Below are 22,414 nucleotides of genomic sequence, written 5' to 3' on the forward strand. Positions count from 1 at the left end.
AGGTGGGATTAGCTTTCAGACAAAGGCATATAAAATGGTGGGCGTAGAAAGAAAACAAGCATGGCTGTTCTCTTCTCCAGCTAAACTTTGAGTTGTGAGGACCTAAGAGTAGTGTGTGTGTGTGTGTCCCACCCCTCCCTTTCTGCAGGTTTACTTGGAAAGGCTCTTAACCTATGCTGAGATTGACATCTGTCCCAGCAACTGGAAGAGGGTCGTTCTAGGTGCTATACTGCTGGCTTCCAAAGTGTGGGATGATCAAGCCGTGTGGAACGTGGATTACTGCCAAATACTGAAGGATATTACAGTGGAGGACATGTGAGTGTCAAGACTTGGTGAAGTTTTTCTTAGCGTCACATTTTTTTTTCCCAGAAATGAACTTTTGGTCTCCGTTAAAACTTCTGGAACAGGAAAATGCATTACTACTTATTCAACACCTCTTTATCCCACCCCTCCTCCAAAAGACCCGAGTGTCGTAGATTGTTCTCCCTCCTCCATGTTATCCTTACAGCACCCCTGTGAGGTAGGCTAGGCTGAAAGTAACTGGGCCATGTTCATTAAATACCCTTGGCAGATGGGTTCAAATCAAGGGTCCCCCAGGTCTAGGTGTAACCCCTTAACCACAGCGGCAGCCTTTATAGCTTTCCATTTAACGTCTTTTTGTCATCTGAAAGCATCTTGGGATCTTCTTCCCTGCTCACCACTAGTAGTGTCCGTCTCTTGTGCTCTGCACTGCTGATGCTGTGTCTGTGTGTCATGCACCACAAAGATGTTTGACATTCAGGCAGCTACTCGAATAGCCTTTTTTGCCAGATGCTGCGATAGCAATTATTGTGCATTATGGTGATCGCTGTTAGATCCAAAATTGCTTGGACTTCATCTAAAAGTATTTTATTGAACGCCTGTTTAAAAGCTACTGTGGTAAACATGAGGAATAATTATTCTGCTGTTCGTTAAATTAAAATTCCCCAACATTTAGTCTCTCAAATTAATGCTAAAGTTTATAAAAAATAGGCTCTAGAAGCTGCACCCCAAAAGTTAGTTACATGAAAGTTTTGACTCCCGGTCTTGGGAGAAAGACCCTAGTAAGGAGCTCTCTAGAAATCATTCGCTGCCATTTTCCCCAGAGGGTGCAAGCAAATGACAACTTCAGATGGTGGTGAGGTCTGTGACTTTTGTTCTGTCTTGTAATTTGAAGAGCAGGGAAGCAAGAGACTGGTCCTCAGGATTAATGCATTAGAATTCTTCTGACTGCATTTCTGATTCTCTGAAAAACTGAAACAAGGGGAAACTGGAAAACTTGATCTGTTAAACCCTTTGCCATATAAACACCTGGTTTAATGGAGTGACTTAATTGGAGTGGGGGGCAGGGGGAGACCCAGCCATGCAGCTGCTATTCCTGTGGATCACAGTGTGGCTCCGAGAGGGGACGTGGTGTTCATTCTCCAGCGACATGTGACAGTCAATAAAGCAATGCAAAACCATGGGGCCTTTTTGCTCTTTCCTGTGTTCTAAACCTCTGTTAATAGACTTGTTAATCCGGCAAAGTATTGTGTTGTTGTTGTTTTTTACACAATTAAAATGTATTGACAAAGCTAGCAGAAAAGCAGTAATGAAGAATATTTATTCAAGGGGCAAATGAAACCTTGATCATCAAAACATTATCTGATTTACATCTCTATAAGCTTTATGGCCGTATGAGCAGGAAATTAATTTGGGTAGTAGGTTCAATGGGACTTCAGTCGCCCTTGCTTAAAGCAAACCAGACAAAGCTGTTCTCGCGGCACCCTAGCTGCTCAGGAAAAGCAGTATCTGAGATGTTTCTCCTTTGTTTCCAGTCTCCACAAGTAAAATACCATTTTTTTAAAAAAAAAGGAAAAATTATTCCGTAACACACTCCTCCTAAAGAGTTTTGTTGCTGTGCCCACCATTTTGTTTTGGACCTGATATAACCTAGTTGCGAGATACTCCTGGAAGCCGCAGCTGAGTAAGTCTGTTGTGGGTGGGATCAGAAGACTGAGTTTCACATCCCAGTGGTCGTATTTAGCATAGGTAGGAATGGTTGTGGGAAACTCACAACAAGATACACAAACCTCCAGGCCGTGGCTGCTCCCCTTGCCTTTCTCTTGCAAATGTTCTTGCATCTTTCTTTATTGCTCATGATGGAGATAGGACTCTTCATGTCTGCTTCGCCTTGGGCACTAGTGTTTTTGATCATGCTTTGCATGTGTAGCATTATTTAGCTACAGGGCTTTTTTTCAGCAGGAACGCGGTGGAACGGAGTTCCGGAACCTCTTGAAAATGGTCACATGGGCGGTGGCCCCGCCCCCCTGATCCCCAGACAGAGGGGAGTTTAGATTGCCGGCACGGAGGGCAATCTAAACTCCCCTCTGTCTGGAGATCAGGGGGCGGGGCCACCGCCCATGTGACCATTCTCTCAGAGGGCAACCCACTGAGTTCCGCCACCTCTTTTCCCAGAAAAAAAGCCCTGTTTAGCTATGTATTTATTTTACATTATAGTCTGCCTTTCTCACTGATGCTCAAGGTGGATTGCAGCATGGCTAGAAAACCAAGCGGCAGATGCTTTGCAACTTTCTCAGCTCCCTCCTCCCTCCCACAGCAGCCCCCAATGCCCCCTGAAATGCTGCAAAAAGGTGAGATTTCCTCTGCAGGAGGAAATCCCTTCCATCCACAGCGACAGTCCATTGCTCCCATGCCACTGAGGTTTCGTAGCATGCAAGACATGTGGAGGGGACTTATTTTGTCACATGTCATTGTTGGTAAGGAAAGAAAAAAGCCACAAGTGCTATGCAGCTAATCGTGTAAGGATTTTGCTGGGGGTGTTCTAGGGAGGTTCTACAGCAGATTTTGTGCTTACCCCTTGTGTAAGGTTATGCAGTCAGATTAGTCTATTCGGCTTTAATCTTCTCAGGTAGTGCTGTAGCACACAGTGTAAAGTATCTCTCCTTCCGCATCCAGAAGGACCCTTTTGGATCTAACACCATATGTGTGTTGCGCAACATCCAATCCTCCTCTGAGACTCTGTCCAGAACACCCAAAGAATTTGGCATGCTCGTATAGTCTCCTTTTAAAGGTCTTCTGTAGCAGGGGTCCACAAGGTGGTGCCAGTGGGCACCGTTGTGCTCGCTGACACTATTCCTGGTGCCCAGCCAGGTGAGGCTTTTGCCAAGCATGGCTTCTGATTGACTATTGGAGATTTGATTGTGTTTTTAAAACCACAGCTTTGGTAGAAGCTGCTTCCACAGCACAAGGTTCTTCACTGTGTGTCTGAAGGTAACACACCATTTTGTGGCCGACTCTGCCTCCTGTGGCAGCTGTCTTGTTGCTGAGCCCACCGCACTGTGTCAGAGCTCTGTGTGGATGTGCCCGCAGGCTGAAACAAGCCGGGAGCCCCTCTTCCCCATTATCCCTGCTCAGAATATGCACTGACAAACATTATGGATCGGCTCAGTTCAGCTGGAACGCTGGAAGTATCGGAGCCTTTAGGGGTTTAGCCACCAGCTGATCTTTGCCATGGAAGTCTTAAATATGCTTCTCTTCACACCTGGGTAGTGCGAAGCATATGAAAATGAAAATAACTAGAGCATTTAATAGAGCATATTTTTAAAAAAAGTTAATCCATTGTGGATTGTATCCCAAAGACTGAAATTGTTGAGGAGTGGAAGAGAGGTAAGAGCCTGCAGTTTTAGGACGGCAGAAACAAAGGCAACAAAAACTCTTCCTTAGCAAATCCTCTCAAAGGAGCGTGTTCTCGTGGCTTGTCCTGGCTTCAGCAAGCGAGTGAAAGCGTTGCTTTTCCGAAAACATTGCTTTTTATCCTCAGGTGGTCCATGTTAGGAAGAGGTCACCTGAATATTTGGTGGTAAGGGGTGGCCTGCTGTTCAGCTGAGGCTTGCACGGCAGAGGTCAGATGTGCTCTCCACTGCATCTGATGACGCAAGCTCAGAACCGCGTTAGTCTTTTAAAGTGCGCCTGAACTTCAGGCTCTGTTCCAGAAAAAGAAGGGGAAATTCTGTGCGTTTGGGTTCAGATGCAGTTTGGCTCCCCAGTTGACTCCAAGGGAGGTGGTGTCGGATCGTGGCTAGAGAGAGATCCTTTTCCGGGTAGCCCTGATACTTGAGAATCCCATCCCCATGCCAAAGGTTAGGGGTCCGTATTATCCTCCTTCACTTTTGGCCAGGGTGTTACCTGTTCCGGTTGGTTTTTGATGATTCGATCCTTTGCCAGTTTGGGTAGAAAAGTAACTTCGGGAACAGGGCCTTGGCCAATTCAAAGGATTCTTACTGCTGTGCTGTATTCTAAATCTAAACGGTTTATAGCATGCAATTGTAGGTCAGCATATTTGACTTGTTAGATACTCGTGTCTCTTTGCATTCAACTAATTTCAGTTTGCAAAAAAATAGAAATACAAAAACGATACCCAACTCTACAATGCACCATTGCGTTTCATCGGCAGTGTTTTGGCAGCTTGCAGGGCTGTTCCTGACACTGCCTCTTACCCGTTTTTCTTAAGACGCAGCTTGCAATGTGAGCCACAGATGTTACATTACTTATCCCAGCGTCTCGGTGTTTTTTGGAGTGCTTTTCTAACCGTTCTGAAGAGATTGTGACCTGCACCTGAATCCATAGAATGGATTTCAGCAACATAATGTTGGAGGCAGCCTTAAGAGTATCTCTCCACCCATCCTGTGTTGATCATCATGTCCTCTCCAGAGTTAGGGGCAGGGGACGTTTCCTACCTAATGCGGCTGGCTGGCTTCCTTATTTATTTATTTATTTACTTATTTGCGGGAGATGAATCCATGTTGCCTCAAGAGGCTTTTTACTCAGGAGATAATAGCCAGCAGCTCTTCAAAGATCCATTTGTTGCCGTGGTGATACGCCTGCTTCTTTTGTTGGTCCACCTCTACTTCAATAAAGCCCCTTCCTGTTACCAACCTGGTGAAAACGTCTGCAAGTTCTTTAGGGATAATCAGCAGCCAACATCATTCTTTTCATCTGATGACTATAGCACAGGGCCTTGTAAGAATGAGAACGGAGCATGAATTGTATACAGCTGCGCTAATGGCACTCGACAGGGTAGAGCTTCCAAGCTGGCAATGGGGACGCATGAAAGATCATCACAACCTTTTCCCCTACGCTTGGACATCCTGGATTCAAACTGCACCATGCCTCGTAACACTAACACATCTGTCTTTTGGGGTCTCTTTTGGGGGGGAAATGCTTTGTTTTCTCTGCTTTTCGACTCTTAATAATATTACAGTCCTCATCGTTTTGTGTATGATTCTGTCACAACCCCATTTCCCACCCACCCCTCCTCAGGAATGAGATGGAAAGACACTTCTTGGAGCTCCTGCAGTTCAATATCAATGTTCCTGCCAGTGTTTACGCCAAATACTACTTTGACCTTCGTTCCTTAGCAGATGACAACAACCTGAGCTTTCTGCTGGAGCCCCTTAGTAAAGAACGAGCGCAGAAACTGGAGGTAATGGTCTCCTGGGGGGGGGGGGGCGGGGGGGGTGTTTGCGTAACAGCAGCTTCTGTTGCTGATCGCATCATTGTGGCCAGCAGAGCTTTTTGGTCTGGTTTATTGAAGGTTTTAACCTCTTAGTTGCAGAAAACCTCACAGTCAAGGTAATCCTTCCCAGGGAAGCGCACGCCCAAGAATGGGAAAGGTTTGCAAATGAAGCTAGGTGTAGTTAGTAGGATTAGTTAGTATGATTTTGCATGCCTGCAAATAACAGCTACTCTGGGATTCCATAAAAGGCCATAATTCAGATAGTTTTGGGTCCATTCTTGGAGCATCACTTAATTTTCAACATTCATGTGTCTTCCATGGAAATGGCTGAGCAGACTGCATAGCTGAGCTGTGGCATACATCTGTATGTTGCCCCTTGGACATTCCTGATACTTTCAATTCAGCAAACCTCAGTTACCTCTTTCTGGAGGACATGTCTAGCTTTCAGCTTCCAAAGGCTAGAGGGTAATCAGTTGTGGCTAGTTGTGGGGGAGGGGAGTGATGAGTGCTGTCAGGTCATAGTTGGAGTATGGCGGCCCTGCTGGGGAAGGACTTCTGTATTCCCTCTTAGTTAGCTGCCCCTGACTTAGGCTGTTTTCTCGCATTACGTTATTCTCACACACTGATAATCTCTGTGTCAATAAACTGTGACGCATAGTGCAAGTTTTCCCCTAGCCATAACGAAACACAGTATTTATTTATTTTAATTATTTATTGTATTCAGCTTATACCCCGCCCTTCCCACGAGTGGGCTCAGGGCGGCTTCCAACAAAATAAAAACCTATGAACATATTAACACATTAAAATTCAGGCGCCATCAGACAGATCAGCTACTACAAGATCATCATAAGCCCCGGCACCACCATGATATAATTCAAGGGCGGCTGCAAAAAGAGGGTGTGGTGGTCAGAAGGGGGACAAAAAACCGGCCCCTAGTCAAAGGCCTGGTGGAACATCTCTGTTGTGTAGGTCTGGTGGAACTGTAAAAGGTCCCGCAGGGCCCGGATCTCCACTGAGAGAGTTTTCCACCAGGCACCTAGTTGAAGCCAGCCTCGGGCCGGGGACCACCAGAAGCTGCTTATCCACAGAGCGCAAGGCCCTGTGGGGGACATAATGGGAGAGGCAGCCCCGTAGGAATGCAGGTCCCAGTCCATGGAGGGCTTTAAATACTAAGTACGTCAGTTACTTGAGGAGGCCCATGGCTACACAAGAAGTAGTCTTGCCAGGGGGAGAATGAGGCAGTTCCTTCAAGTAATCAGGCCAATGAGAGCTAGAAATTCTCATACTCGTGCTTAGTAAAAGTTATTTGTTACTCTAGTCTTAGATAAAACATTTCTTCTACTTTCCTTTTGGTTCAGCACACTACTGATGTGTTTCAAGTGCTGCTAATATGCCCTGCTGCTTATCTCCATGAGCAACCTGAGTGTTTTCGTCAGTCAAGAAACCAAGGAGCCAAAATACAGGTTGGCTCCCTGGTATTTGGACAGAGTGCTCTGAGTGTCCCACTCAGCTCTTGCTTCCAAGCTCTCCCAGGGGCATGTGGGCGGAGCGAGGGGCCTGCAAGCAGATCAGAACTAGGAAGTCAGGTTAAGCGTTAAGCCCGCCTCTGCAGCACAGCCAAGCGTTCCAAGGCTGGGAATTCTGCAGGTACAAATTTGGAAATTAAATTTTGCTTTTGCTCCCCTGGAAGGACAGTGAAGCTCTTCGCCAGGCAGAATTACTTGAAATGTTGTTAAAGTGCAAAAACATGTTTTCATAGTGAATTTAGTTAACGTAAGTCTAGTTATGTTACCAAGTAAGGTAGTGAGAATGGAACTGCAGCTAAGTGGGTGCTGATTACTGTCCCGGTTCTTGTGATATTAAAAAACCATACTCCTGACCTTCCTGAACGCAAACCACCATTGCAGGTTTCATTTTTTAAAAACAAACAAACCCTGTTTTGACCCTTTTGGTGCATCCATTCATTCTCTCTGAATGTGCTTGTTTCAGGCGATCTCCAGACTGTGTGAGGACAAATACAAAGACTTGTCAAAAGCTGCTATGAGACGATCTTTCAGTGCTGATAACTTAGTTGGTATTCGCCGGTCTAACGCCATCCTCTCTTGAGCAAGACCAGAAGCTGCGAGGCTGTGGCACCGGCGTATTCCTATGGACTTGGAGTACCAGAGCTGCTGCCGCCGTAAGCTTGTGCGTGGTCTGTAATGGTGTCTTCCAGCCAGAGGACGGGGTGAGCAAATCCAGACCAGGAAGCCCCAGAGCCAGAGGAGTGTAATTCCATGGGGGCGGGGGGGAGAAAGGATTCCATGGGACCTCGTCAAACCGGCACATCCCTTCTTAAAATCCAGAGGTGCAAAAACTTTTTGGAGATGCTTTTTCCGTTCTCTTCCCCTCCTCATCCAACACACAGATGTTTGCTTACTATGTAGGCCTATAGCTGTGAACAATGTGAGTTTTTAATGACTAGTTTTAAATTTTAGGATTTTGAACATTAACACGACTCTCTCTAGTCTCAATGCTCTTCCCCTTTGGTCACCCTGGACCTTGCTGCTGCTGCTACCACCTTTTGGAGACAGGGCAGCGTGGATGCTGGGAGAGACTTTTAGGACTCCATATAAAGCCACTCTGGAGCTGATCCAGTAGCACTGACAATAGACGGTTCCTCTCTCCTTCACTCCGTTCCTCCACTGCACATCTGTTGACTGCTCCACTGGTGTTCCGTCTTAAGACCCAGGGGCTTCCAAGCACCAAGCCGTGCTCGTTGGGGTCTCTCCCCTGGAGATTGTCAAGGTCTTGGAAGCAAAGAAATGGCATTCTGGTGGTTGCTAGTATGGGGGAAAGCACAATAACCAGTTGGTCAGAATCTATTTCTTGTCGGCGATGGGGCTTCTCATGTTCTTGAAGTCAAGCCCTGGGAGAGATGCAGTCCATTGTACACGTCGTTGCCTGAAAAGCTGAACAAGATCTGTATCAAATGCTTAGCCCAAACAAATGTGCTGATGTGGCCACGAAGAGGCAATTAAGGCTGCGCTGCTAAACTTTCACTCCGATAAAATGGTATTGGGGGGCAGGCCTGCTTTTATGCCCCCGCCCTGGTTTTCACAAGGCCTTAGGATTGGAAACCGTGTTGAAGGGCCTATGTGGGGAGAGAAATACAGTGATCTTCAGTTCATACAGTTGCTTTTAAAACAGTTGAAAGCGTAGCATTTAACGTCATTTGCTCTGGAAGGAAACTTCTACAGTTGGCTTTTTCTCTAGATTTAAGTTTGCCGGTCCAGAACGACAATTTATGATAAGGTAAAGTTTCCCTACACCTGAAAATGGGTGGCACCTTGCATCTGGGTCAGAAGGCCTGAGCGATTTGTCCTGGTTAAACCCTCTCATGTCTGGTGTAGCGCCGACTCCTGTGCAGGCCCTCTTTCAGCCAGGTGCCTTTAAGTTCCACTGAATCCAAAGTCCCACTTCGGGAGTGTTCTCCAGCACTCGGACTGTTGGTCTCATGCAGTATTTTAGTCAACCAGCTCCAGGCGGGCGTTCTACAGTCTGCGGCTTCAGGTATTGATCACAAATTAAATTTTGAAACAAATGCTACATCTTCAGGTGGCTTTCCTTTCTCATGTTTGTATTAAAAAGAGAAGCTAATAATAAACTCTATTTTAATTAAGACCAGGTGTCATTGGCATGCTTTTGTGTTTCTCTCTCCCAAGAATTAAAGCACAGGATTGACTCCACCAGCCCTGGCAAAACGCTGCTGGCCGTAGATCTTTTGTTCACTTTGGTAGGGCACGTAAGAGGGTCCTGAACCAGCTCGGCTGAAACGTATAGCTGTGCCTGCTTGGATTGCAGCTGCGGTGTTTAATGTTCTTGTTTTGGGGCAGGGGGGCCATGGAGTGGATCCCACCCCTATCCTACCACTCCCCTAAAAAAATGTTTATTAACATGTTTATACCCCACCCTTTCCTTTGGGCTCAATTTTGAAACCTTCCTCCAATGTAAGTGGCTTTTCCTCCAGTGGAAGCGTACTTGGAACGTGGTTGGATCATCCCCTTGCCCACAAGGATTTTTTCAAGTTGCAACTGCCCACACACTTCACTTGGGAGCCAGTCCCCCTGAGCTCATTAGGATTTGCAGCCTGATCTCCTACTTGTTAACTTGGAAGTAAGTCGACCCTCTCAAATCCTGACTGCTCTGTTAAAAGAGTTTGAAATGGAGCTGTCAAATGGCAGAACTCCCTGACTTCTAACTCCGCCCACTAAAACTTTTACATGAAATTTATAAAGTGCCTCATACGCAAATCTTTACAGTGCTCTTCCTACTGGTAATGTGTTGCTGATCTACTGGATTGTTCTGAAATTCGAGCTGGTCAGAATGCAAGTTGGGGTTATGAAAATGCAAAAAATTGTCAGCACAAGGGAGTTTACTATTTACTTGCATCCGACGAGTGTTCCCCAGAGAATGGGACCTGAGTGACATCATATGCAAAGGTGTTGGGTTCCATGGCCGCTTGAGTAGGACTGGAGCCAGATGAGGAAGTGGGAGAACAGGGGAAGGCTGCCCTCAAGAAACCTTGCTCTTGCACACAGCAGTGGGATGCATACAAGAGTTGTGTGTTTTTAACAAGCAGCTGGCTGACATCATGTTGGGGGAAAAGTGAATATTGCAAGAGGTAGATTAAGTTAGGGGGGAGGAATTCTTGGGAAACATGAGAAATGGTACAAGAGTGTGCATTTGTCCCCAAAATGCTCTAATGGGATTTCTGTAGTGCAGCACACCAGATTGTGCTAACAGCAGTGCAGAGAAGGCTTCTTGATGCTTGGTGTTGAGCCTGCCAGGTACGTGCAAGTTTTGTTCAAGTTTTTTTTTCCATTCCATCAAGTCACTTGCTTTTTTAATTTCATTCAGAGAGTAGTTGGCAGTTCAACTGGAGGTCAAGATAGAGCCAAGAGGCCGGCACTCTCCAACTGCTGCCCTCTTGCTTTTTGTATACAAGTGTGTGTGTGTTTTTGTCTCCAAGGTAATTACGTATTGAAACCTCTTCAAGTAAGTTCGGCAGGTAGAGGACATGTGCAAGGGGATAAATGCTGTGCAAGCATCAGCGATTGAAGAGTGGGAGGTGAAAGTACAAGTGCAAGAGTCCAGGATAAAACGCCATGTAAAATCCCAGTGCGAGTAAGAACTTGGCAGGACAGAGGCACCCAGCAGCCCTGCAAGGGATAGGGTAGGTGTCTGTGCCCCAGAATGAATGAATGAAGGACATTAGCTGTATATGGCATTTGACCACCCCAAAACTATGTGGAAACAGAATCTGGGATTATCCACAACTGAGAGTGAGCAAGATAATTTCCTTCACCCCAGCCATGAGGTTACCACTTACCAGTTGCATTCCGGTTTGTGAAGATGGGCGCAGTTCTCTCGGGTGTTACTTACTTTGGAGGCTAGCACTGTTTTGTAACATAAGGTAGACATAACAAAGTAGACAACAGCAGTCCTGCAGATCGGCTCTCGGATTCTCATTGTCCTCAATATCTGATTTGTAAATGTGATCAGGGATCCCGCTGAGCTGTTCTCTCACAGTTGGGTTTTGAGCGTTCTCACAAGTGTGCGTACAGAAATACCTCTTCCTTCCTTCCTTGTATTTTAAGGCCTTTCCTGAATCACTGCTGAAGATTCATTGCTTTCAGAAGAGTTTCCTTCCACGGAGGAAGACTGCGTTGTCTTGCAGCAGATAACTTGCTTTTTCCCCCTGTAACATTTCTAACTCCCCAGAAGAAAACAGAGGGCTAGTTTATACTTTTTTACACAGTGCTTGGCCTTTCCGTTAGATGTGGGGCAGCATTCTAGCATCACAACAAACCTTGCCGGGGAAGCAGGTGGACAGATGGGCTGTGACTTGCCCAGAGGTTTGCAACAGAACTTGAGTGTCCGATATCTGGATTCTCCACCCCTGCCCTGCAAATGGATCAGCCGTCGCTCTGCAAACACGTAACGAGTGTAGGCACCTCTCGGATTCCTTCTGGTTATTGTAACCGTGGACTGTTAAGCCCACCCACCCCCTTTTTTGAACTTTGGCCTACTTTGCATGAGCTGCCTGATCTTACCTCTGTGCTGTGTCAACCACCCAATGTGTGTAGGGATGAGTTCTATAGAAGTGCTTTTCAGGATATTTTGATTTGTCATTGCTTTTTTCTACTGAGTGAAATTCAGATGTTCAGCTTACATTTGTGTGTATGAAGCAGTGGCATCTAACTTGGGGACAATACATGGGCCAGGGAGACAGGTGTAGGGTTGAATCCAGTGCAAAATTCCTGATTCCAGTAGAGCTCTTGTATAGATGGAAACGCAAGAAAAAGACCATGGAAGCCACTTGTGCCAGGTCAAGTTTATTGAATCCCCACTTGTTTTTCTGTTTGCGTAAAATCTTGCACAATCCATTTCTGGCTGCAATATTATAGGAAAGTGCCAAGTGTTGCACAAGCTGTCGTGCAGGTGGAACTGTGCTAAGTCTGTTTCGGCTTCCACTTGCACATCGTGGGATCCAAACAATTCTCTCTGGAATGAAGCCTGGAAATGGGGGGGGGGGGATCCTGCACACGCACCACCTGAGATATATATATGCTCACATCTGTAGGGGTAAAATGATGGTTATGTCGATAAATGGAAATGCCCCAGGTTTGCAGGAAAATCTGAAATCTTAAATATATATATATATAATGGGGGCTTAAATTCCCCCCCCCCCCAAATAATAGAAGCAACGTATACAAGAAAGGAGATCTCGGTGGCTGTTGGGGTTGCTAGGCAACCATAGCACTATCACCAGCCTTCAACCCATGGATTTGGGCAGTAAAGGGAGGAAAGCCCTTTCCAGGGCTGTTTTGGCCTTGCCAGCCACCTCTGCCTCCCGCTCTGAAGGAAGGACTCATCAGGACCAGGAACAACTAATGGGAGAAGCTTGTTATCATACCATTTGTACACCTCTCCCAAGTGTAGCAGTGACTGCAGGGTGACACAAAGCCATATGCTGAGCCTGGACCCCATTGCCCCATCGAAAGAACTTGCGCAACTTGATCAGGCCCAGCAGTGGCCACCCCACTACTCACCAGAGCAACCTGCACAGCTTTTGCAACTTGGCGACACTTTCCCCATGGGGACGCTGGCAGATGAAGGGAAGGAGGGGAAGATGAGTTACTGTCATATAGTGGTTTGTTAGACAAAGATGTGGGAGACCCTGGTTCAAATTCCTGCTGTGCCACGGAAGCTTGCTGGAGGATCTTTGGCCAGTCGCTCAGAATACCCTACTTCACAAGGTTGTTGTGAGGATGAAATAGAAGTGCAGCTCATCATAAGAGTTGGAAAGAACCCCAAGGATCATCTAGTCCAACCGCTTGTATAATGCAGGAAATGGTCCCCAGTGACCTCTCCTCAACACCCAGAGGAATGCAAAAATCCTCCAGGATCCCTGGCCAATCTGATCTGGAGGAAAATTCCTTCCTGACCCCAAAGTGGTGATGGGCATTCACTGGGCACGTGCCTTTCGGCCCTCTCACAATCTGTCTGAGTCCATACTGAGTCAAAGAATCAGCATTGCTGACAGATGGCCATCCAGCCTCTGCTTGAATACCTCCAAAGGAGAGCCCACCATCTCCTGAGGAAGCCTGTCCCACTGAGGGACCTCTCCCACAAAAGGAAGTTCTTCCTAATGTTTAGCCAGATACTCTTTTGGTTTAATTTTAACCCTTTAGTTCTGGTCCAACCCTCTGGGGCAAAAGGAAACAACTCCGCTCCATCCTCTGTGACAACCCTTTAAATACTTCAAGAGAGCTATATCACCTCAATCGCCTCCTCTCCAGGCTAAACATACCCAGCTCCTTCAACCTTTCCTCACAGGACTTGGTCTCCAGATACCTCACTGTTTTCGTTGCCCGCCTTTGGGCATGTTCCAGCTTGTCACCATCTTTCTTACACTGTGGTGCCCAAAACTGAACACAGCAGTCCAAGCGAGGGCTGACCAGAGCAGAGCAAAGCGTGATCTGGATGCTATGCTTTTGTTGATGCATCCCAAATCACATTTGCCTTTTTAGTTCCCACGTTACACTGCTGACTCGTGTTCAGTGCGTGATCTACTGATACCCCTGGGTCCTTTCCCCATGTTATTTTTCCAAGTATGATGTCTTTTGGATCCCTGTTGTGGAGAAACGGGGAGCGTATAAGTGAAGTAAAAAAATGTTGGAAAACTGGAGGGGGGCGGATAAAAGAATGATTGGATGGTAAGTGGAAAGAAGAAAGCAGGAAAAGGGTATGGGGCCTGCCAAGAGGAGACAAAGATGAATCACGTAGGGAAGGGGTACAGAGGAAGACTAAATGACCCTTGCAAATTGTTGCGTTTCACTTGTTTCTCTTTGAAACCCATGAACTGGTTGCACCTCTTTCTCACATGCAGTTTACATGTATTCAGTAAAGAGGGGGCGACAGATTTTTGTGTGTGAACACAGCCTGTAATATGTTTGGATGTGGTAAAACATCTGCCACTTGATCAGACGCAACGGTTCCTTCTGATGAATGATCCAGCCCTGTGTATTGCAATAGATGTCATCTCCAGGGCTCCTAGGTGCTCAGAGTGGCCATACACGAGTCTCCCCTCCTCCCTTTAGCTCAACCCCATGAGGGAAATGAGACTATGAGCAGAACCACAAGTGACAAAAGGCACAGATTGGACACTTGTCAGCTTCCCTCAAGTTTTGATGGGAAATGTAGGCATCCTGGTCTTGCAGCTTCACTCTCTGACTGCTGTCCAGTGGACTCTTCAACTGTCACTTGTCCAACATTTTGCCAAGCTGCCTACATTTCCCATCAAAACTTGAGGGAAGCTGACAAGTGTCCAATCTGTGCCTTTTGTCACTTGTAGCTCCACTCTTGAGAGTGACCCAAGATCACCCAGCGAGCTTCCAAAGCAGAGTTGGGGGGGGGGTGTTGAAGGCTGGTTCTGATCTAACAAATATATGACACTGTTTTGACACCTGCTGGGTGTTCTGGTATTCAAACTCACTAGTGCCGCTTAATTTTTGGAAAACCCCATTTTGGTTGACCACAAATGCCTTCTCTTGTGCGTGACATCAAAACTAGACTGGAGCATTTCATTTTTGACATTTTCATGTAAACTGGAAAGAGGGGATGATTGCTTTTAGACAATTGGGGAAGGGGTGATTAATAAGATTGATTTTTGTTTTCTGCCGTAAAATATGTAAGAAGAGAGAAGGGAGTGAATGCTTCCTGTTGGGGACTACTTTAGAAACTCAGGGTTTGGCAGGGAAGTCTCGCTAGAGATAGTTGTTCAAGGAATATTTACCTCACGGGCACCTTCTTCAAAAAGTCTTCCCTTCCCCCTCATCCGAGGGTTGCTGGTCCCCAGTAGAAACATCTCAATTGTTTATGTAGCGTTTCCTTTCCAGAAGGAATACATTCCTGTCCCTTCTACGATTTTTTTCTTTTCACCACAATCACAAAACAAGAAAAACATAACGACGCTTGTCTTCGTTTTCTCGTAACTCGGCTCTGTACGTTCCCTAAAAACAAGCTCAAATTTCCATCGTATTTCCACAAAATGTAGCAAGCACAGTTATATTTAGGAACGTATGATCTCGAAATGGGTGGCTTGAGCTGTGGTTTGTGTTTTTCTGTGAGGCTGTATATGTGTAACTTCACACTAAATTTGTGGGGGTTGGTGCAGAATTTAAAAACAGGATCTCATGAGCTGGAGCAATATATTGGAAGAGATGTAGAAAAATGTCTCATGCTCCTAGCTTGTGTGGTTATACACGACCTTTCTTTTATCTCTCATCACTTGTCCCCCATACCACACCCCCAGCTTCTTGCCAGAACCCACATCTCATGACTTGCTAGTATCCTTCTACTTTAAAAATGTGCAAAAAGTCACATGTGCATAATTTTTTGTATGATTTCTATTTTGGAAGTTGAAGATCTGAAGCAACCTTGTATATGGAACGCCGTGGGAAATGGCTTAAATGTATTATTTTCTCATACGAGAGAGTGATCCTGTCATAGCATTTACAATAATCATATCTAGGCAAGGATTAAGGTGAAGGTTTGAAGGTGGTTTATTTCCTCTTAAAGCTTTTTTTACAGAATCGGCTATCCTCTCCTTTAAAAACAAAAACCATCTTTTGGCATGATCTCGTTAATCGTATTGCAAGAAACATGTAAAAGCTCAATCTACAAAAGGCACGATTGAAAGAGCAGCGGGGATCTATGCATGAATCTGACATCTCAAAAACAATTTGAATGCGCCATTGTGTGACTGATGCTCAAAGCCGCATCTCTGTCATTAAGACTCTCAACCTGCTTCCAACCCGTATCAAAAGTTTACTAGAGATTCTGTATATACACAATTATTTTAATACAAACGTTTACTGCAAGCATTCTGGTATACACCATGTCTTGATCCAAATGTATTCTGCCAGTGACAAACTAAGAATATGTCTTGAAAAGTCAGAAAATTGCATTCTGCTGCTTATCTTTTGCTCTTTCCCCTTTTAGCATCCAGAAGTAACTTTCTCAATTTAGGACTTTCCGCTGGAAGCGATTCCGTTTGTAAGACACTGAAAGTGTAATCTCTTAAATTATTAACAGAATGTGTTTAATATGTATGCAGATTCTTGTGCTGAACCTTAAGGCAGCCAATAGTTCATCCAATCCAGCCATCCTTGTCAACCAGCTAGACTTCGTTGTTGTTTTTTTAAATGCCCTGAACAGTGACATATACAGATTACAGTTCTGAGAGAGAATTCCCAGATGTCCGCCAGCTCCTTTTACATAGACAAACAAATTGCATGCTCTAAACCATAAGGTGTCTGCATTGATTTGTGGAACTAGCAGGGCGAGTGCCGCCACCCGCAAGGCCCTGAGGTCTGCTTGGGTATCTGCGGAGGAGCAGAGTGGACCCTTTGCACAGATTATGGGAAGATGCACCTCTGCCACTGCAGTAGCTCTTGCCTGTTTGTTTGTTTTCCCCCTTGAATTAAAAATTTGAGGAGCTTCTTTAAGAGCATCTTGTATGTAGGCGGCTCGCTGTATGGAGACCATTAATAACTTGCAGACTCATCCTTGGAAGGTGTAAATATGGTTTCACTGCTATTGGAACCCTGGGAAGGAAGATGCATTAATGTTGTCAGTTGAATGCAAAGTAATTTAGTTAATTTCCATCCTAATCATGTTTTATCACATAATGTGGATTCACTTTCAAGAAATGGTGTGCCTGTCAGTTGCCCTGGATGGTTCCGAACCGTGTAGGACTAGCACAGTCCTAGTTCAGAAATAGCTAGTTCATTAGCGTGTTTAGTGCTGGACAGTCAAGATATTCTAGTGTTCTGCTAAAAGAGTCCAGCACAGGGAAGGTCTTTTATAGTTTCCCTCTAAAGACATACAAGAGCAACTGCTGAGAAATATTTAAGGTAAAAATAGCCAACCTGATGTTTAAAAAAATAACCTATAGGTCCAGCCATCGCTGCTGTGTAGCATCTTCTAACAAATCTTCCCTGCAGTGTACACGGAAGCATGAAGAAGTGGGCTTAGCCACCAAGGGAGCTTGGTCCCAATGCAGCCCTAAATGGCACTTTCGGGACTGACTGTTAGACAGAGACGGTGTTCCACAGAGATGGGGTTAGGTGATGGTTATGTCCACCCCATGCCAGAATTTGGCATCTCAATTCCAGCAAGTCTCAAGGCTGTCTTAGCTCCATGGTAGGCACCTTCCTGGCTAGCAGCCATAAGCCATGCCAATTTTCTTTGATGGGATTTTAAGAACAAAAAAAGGGAGCGTCGCCGGTTGCAGCCTGGTCTGGGCCAAGTTTTGGCCTTGTCTCCATTTACCTTCGCAAGGCACCAGGTGTGCATTCAACCTCTGACACTACCGATGGCATGTCCACCCTACCCACGAACGGACTGCGACTTCTCCAAACCATACATTCCTGTGCAGCCAAATCCAACCACCACCCCAACCGGCAGATTGTCCAAAGCCACTCACGTTCCTTCAGCAGGAGGGCAGCCTCCTCCTCCAAGGGAAAAAAGCCCATGCAGAGGCTTCTGCCCGTTGCCCCACTGGCAGGGAAAGTGAGCGGTTTATAAGCGGGAGCGAGGCAAGGGTTCTCGGAGAACTTCAGGAGAACTCTGTATTGGCTTGCGGGGAGGGAATTGTTTGTCCTGAAAAGGAGCTGGTACAGATTTAAAGTGCAGGACTGACTGCAAATGGATGAAGCGTAAAAATGACTCCCGTTCAAATAGTACACTGGCGAACTGAAGAAAAGGCTGCCAAGGATGGAACTTCCAAGGACAGAAAGGGGGACCCATTTTCACTGATGCCTGCCTCCCGCTGCACACCTCAGACTGCCCCTTCATGGAGGGGGCCCCTCCATGTCCCAGGAGCAGCATTTGGGCGGGTGTTGGGGCTGCCAGGAGGAGGAGGAGGCAAGGAAGTCAGACATCCTAACAAGGAAGCGTTCAGCAAGCTCTAAGCCACAGCACTGAATCTGGATTGTTCTCTCGCAACCCAAGTGTAATCTAACCCATATTAAATAGCAATCTAAACATTATTAAATGTAACCCTGTTGGTTTCAGTAGAATACAGCGTTAATCAAGTGCTTAACTTCTTCTGGGGATGAGACACACACATTCACACACACTTCATTAAAAACAGATTGTCTCTGAAGGTCCTACAAGTTCCTCTGCAGCATTTTGTCTGTGATGGATCATTTGTGCATGCAGGTCCGTACAAGCGCTGGATATATCCATGCCAGTGGGCCAGCAGAAAAGCAAAACAACCCACTGGTTGCAGTGATGCTCTTCCCCAGGCACGCCTGGCACTGTAGTTCAGTGCAGATGGTTACCCAAACTCCTAAGGGGGGGGTCTACATTCCCCCCGCACATGCCACCCACAGAGGTCGAGCTATCTCCAAGCCTCTCCCAGGGGAGCATCTCTTCACTGTCCATTTGGTCAGGGATCAGTGAAACTCTCGTTCTCTGCAGATTCAACATGTCATAAAAAGCTGATGATCCGAACGGGTGTGGGGAGGGCTTTTGTCTGTTTTCTCATTTATATTTAAAGTGCAAACATTTTGCATTGGAAGGGACCCGCTGCCAAATCTAATACTGCTTTCTGTTAGTGGGGAGGGTCCGCTTAGATAGGACGTGAACTGGACAAAAGGTGTCTCTGCAGCCCGCGCTTCCAAGCCCAGGAGCAGAGCCCCCTCCACAAAGAGGGGACTTGATTGTACTTGCTCGCTTCTTTCTTTCGTTTTTAGCCCTGCCAATTCAACTGCTCAAGAGGCACTGTCTTACTACTGGGGAGGGAAGGCATAAAACATGCCTTACAGATATCTGTTCGCTTCGATTTCTGGAACAGATCCCATCTTTCTCTCTTTACAAATAGCAGCCGAACATGAAAACCATAAAGCCCTGTGAGTGGCAGGCAGGCAGAACAGATATAACAACAGGCTGCAGTTCTAGGAAATCAAAATACACCCCCCATGCTTTTAAAGGCATAATTACATGGGAGTCAGTCCCACTGGATTCAGTGAGCTCTGTTTCAAAATAAACTCTCATACGATCGGTGGCTAGCTTCACCACTCGGTCAAAGCAAATCTCCTTACCAAGTCATCCCAGCTGCTGTCTGGGCCCCTTATGCCAAGTTAGCATTCAAATTACCTTTGAGAAAAGCTGTTACCAGCACTGGATTTACGGCACTCTCACCGCCCTGTCGTCTTTGTGTTTCGGAAGAGTCCAGCGCACCAGGAAGGGGAGAGAGCATTTTCTAAGTTCAGTAGCCTTCAGGCATTAAGATCTCCCACTGAATGTTTCTTTTTGCAAAGAAAAAATCGGCGCACAAAGATGTGGTCACTTTCTGGATTTGGGAAAGGCTTCCTTGAAGCCTCCTCCTCAAAACCAACACACTGCCCTTCCTAGTTTTTATTTTAAACTACTTCTCATAGCTGCACAGGGGAAACTAATACCCACAGCCAGACGCTGTACGAGGCTCCCTGGCATGTGATTTGGCACGGACGGGTGTCAGAAGTGAGGATGGTAGATTTAAGCCCTCCAAAAATAAAATCTGAAACTTGAGTCTGCTTGGCCATAACTTCACAAGCCTCTTGTCTTAAAAGCAGATGCTCCCTCCCTATCGGTTCTTTATATTTCAACTTCAGTAGTGTGCACACGTGTGGCTGAAATACGAAAGACAGCATTACACGGAGAAAAACGTTCTGCTACTAGAAACCAGCAACAAACATTTGTCTGACACAGTATCTCAGTTCAGCCAAGTGGAATGGATTTGAAACAGTCGTTACTCAAATTAAATAGTAAGTGTACACCAGAGGCCAAGTGTACACCAAGTTAGACATCCCAGGCGAAATGCACACAGAGTCTCAGAACAGAACACAGAGAGAGACCCAGTCTGGTGCCTGAAATCTTTCCAGTTGGCAACTCCGGCCACGCTGTGCTTACCTGCTCCCAACAAGCAAGGTGCTCTTTCATACATGGGAGAGTGGAACTTGTTTATGGTAGGAAGCCGAACTGGGCACCCCTGTCCTTGCCGTCAGAGCTGTGTTGGCTTCACTGTACATAGGTGCACTGACTGGCTTTCCACTCTGACAACATCTCCCTGTGAACCGCCTCCAAGACTCGAGGGTCTTGCCTGACCAAATCCAGACCCCCGAGGTGATTCCCACCACCAGGCACATGAAGTACTTCAACATGAAGACGGCATAATCGGGCTTCATTTTCTGCTTGTCCCCGGGGCAGGAGCAGTTCTGACCCTGCTCCCACCTCTCCCTGTAATGCTGCTCGTAGATGTAGCAGGCCACCACGATGGTCGCCGGGACGGTGTACAGGACCGTAAAGATCCCGATCCGGATCATCAGCTTCTCTAGCTTGTCTGTTTTGGTGCCCCCTTGTTTGATTACACTCCGGATCCGGAAGAGGGACACAAACCCTGCCAGCAGAAACATGGTCCCGGTGAAAAGGTACACCACCAAAGGTGCCAAGACAAAACCCCGGAGCTTGTCAAGGTTCTGATTGCCCACGTAGCAGACGCCGGCCACCGGGTCGCCATCCACCGAACTCAGGGCCAGCACGGCGATGGACTTGATGCTGGGGATCAGCCACGCAGCCATGTGGAAATACTGCGCGTAGCTGGCAATGGCCTCGTTGCCCCATTTCATGCCAGCCGCCAAGAACCAGGTGAGCGACAAGATGACCCACCAGATGGAGCTGGCCATGCCGAAGAAGTAGAGGAGGAGGAAGACCACGGTGCAGAGGGCCGGCCCCGTGGTCTCGTAGTGGATGTGGTGGTGCTCCTGGTCGCAGGCCACCTTGGCGTGGCCCACCACCAGCCGGATGATGTAGCCCAGGGACACGAAGAGGTAGCAAGCCGAGAGAAAGATGATGGGCCGCTCCGGGTACTTGAAGCGCTCCATGTCGATGAGGAAGGTGGCCACGGTGGTGAAGGTGGAGAGGAAGCAGAGCACCGACCAGAGGCCGATCCAGAAGGCGGCGAAGGTCTTCTCGTCCGGCGTGAAGTAGGGCTGGAAGCAGGGCATGGCGCAGTTGCGCACGCCACCCGTGGCGATGCGGTTGTAGAGCGGGTGGCTCTCCTGGGCGATGGGCACCAGCGGCTCCTGGCAGCGGCAGGCCGGGCGGCAGCCCTGGCCGGCGGGCGGCGCCAGGCTCTTGCGGGCGCCGCGGGCGGGCCGGGTGGGCTTGGCGCCGGGCACGGGCGCGGTGGTGGCCTCGGAGCGGTTGTAGTCCATGCAGAGCACGTCGGCGTCGCCCGGCGCGGGCAGGCGGTCGCAGCTCATGCGCTCGGGCCAGGCGAAGCCGTACTGGCGCATGAGGGGCGAGCAGCCGGCCTTGGCGCGCTCGCAGACGGCGCGGCAGGGCGGCAGCGGCTTGGCGTAGTCCGGCAGGCAGATGGGGGTGTACATGCTGCACAGGAAGAACTTCAGGTCGGCCGAGCACTGGATCTCCACCAGCGGCCAGAACTGGTGCACCTCCAGGCCGGCCTCGTCCTGCGTGTCGTGGTTGAACTGGTTGGGCATGTAGGTCAGGTTGTAGCCGATGCCGCGGCACATGGGCACGCTGATCTCCTGGCAGGCCAGCGCCTTGGCGGCCGCGCCCGGCGCCGCCAGCAGCAGCAGCAGCAGCCCCAGCCCCGGCAGCGCCGCGCCCCGGCCGCCCATGGCCGCGCGGCAGGCAGGTGCGGCGCGCCTCAGCCTCAGCCCCGCCGCCGTCCCGCTCCGCAGGCGCCTCTGCCCGCCGCCGGCAAACTTGCCCGGCGCCGCCCCGAAAGTGCCGGCGGCGGCGGGCGGGGCGCAGCGCGGCGCCCTCCCCGCATCCTCGGCTCCAGCAGCCCGCGCGCCACGCGCCGCCGAAGCCTCTGGCGCGCCCGCCGCCCGGGCCACCTGCGCTCTCCCCGCCGGCCCGCCCCCGGAGACGCCCCTCCGCGGGGCAGGCCCGGCCCGGCGCCTCCTCGGGCGCCGCGGGCGCTCCACCGCCCCCCGGCGGGGACCCAGCGCAGCTCCCACGAGCCGCCCGCCTGCCTTCCGCTCCCACAACAGCCCTGTGAGGTGGGTCGAGCGGAGAGGCACGCGGCCCCGAACTCTGTGCGCGTTGGCGGCTCCTGGGCAGCTGAGGCGGGCCGTGCTGGGCTCGTCCGGTGGCGCCAAGAGGCCAAGCGCCCTTCCTCAGGCGCCTTCGAGCCCCCGCGCCAGCCCCTTCATACCCCGAGAAAACCGCCTCGGCCTCGGCCGTTCCCTGGGCAGCGAATGGACGGACTTGGGGGACTTTGGTTTGAAACGCAACTTTTCCCTTGGAGCAGTT

At 48.4% G+C, this 22,414-nt stretch overlaps 2 protein-coding genes across 3 annotated transcripts in view; one reads left to right on the top strand and one right to left on the bottom strand.

The window, feature by feature from the left end:
- Positions 1-9,204, top strand: part of CCNYL1 (cyclin Y like 1) — a 36,728-nt gene extending 27,524 nt beyond the window's left edge. For both annotated transcript variants that reach the window (XM_054971995.1, XM_054971996.1), the window contains 3 exons: positions 149-315; positions 5,341-5,503; positions 7,526-9,204. In XM_054971995.1, coding sequence (XP_054827970.1) covers positions 149-315; positions 5,341-5,503; positions 7,526-7,642 — 447 coding nt within the window. In that variant the 3' untranslated portion in view covers positions 7,643-9,204. The remainder of the gene's footprint in view (positions 1-148; positions 316-5,340; positions 5,504-7,525) is intronic.
- Positions 9,205-15,621: 6,417 nt separating this feature from the next.
- On the bottom strand, positions 15,622-21,893 carry FZD5 (frizzled class receptor 5). Its single transcript, XM_054970344.1, has one exon. The coding sequence runs from the start codon at positions 21,772-21,774 to the stop codon at positions 20,068-20,070; it is 1,707 nt and encodes a 568-aa protein (XP_054826319.1). The 5' UTR covers positions 21,775-21,893; the 3' UTR covers positions 15,622-20,067.
- Between the last annotated feature and the right edge of the window lie 521 nt (positions 21,894-22,414).

Source organism: Eublepharis macularius, chromosome 2 (genome assembly GCF_028583425.1).
Source record: "Eublepharis macularius isolate TG4126 chromosome 2, MPM_Emac_v1.0, whole genome shotgun sequence".
NCBI lineage: Eukaryota > Metazoa > Chordata > Lepidosauria > Squamata > Eublepharidae > Eublepharis > Eublepharis macularius.

Coding starts and splice junctions, on each gene's coding strand:
- FZD5 (XM_054970344.1), bottom strand. CDS start 21,774: ATGGGCGGCCGGGGCGCGGCGCTGCCGGGGCTGGGGCTGCTGCTGCTG.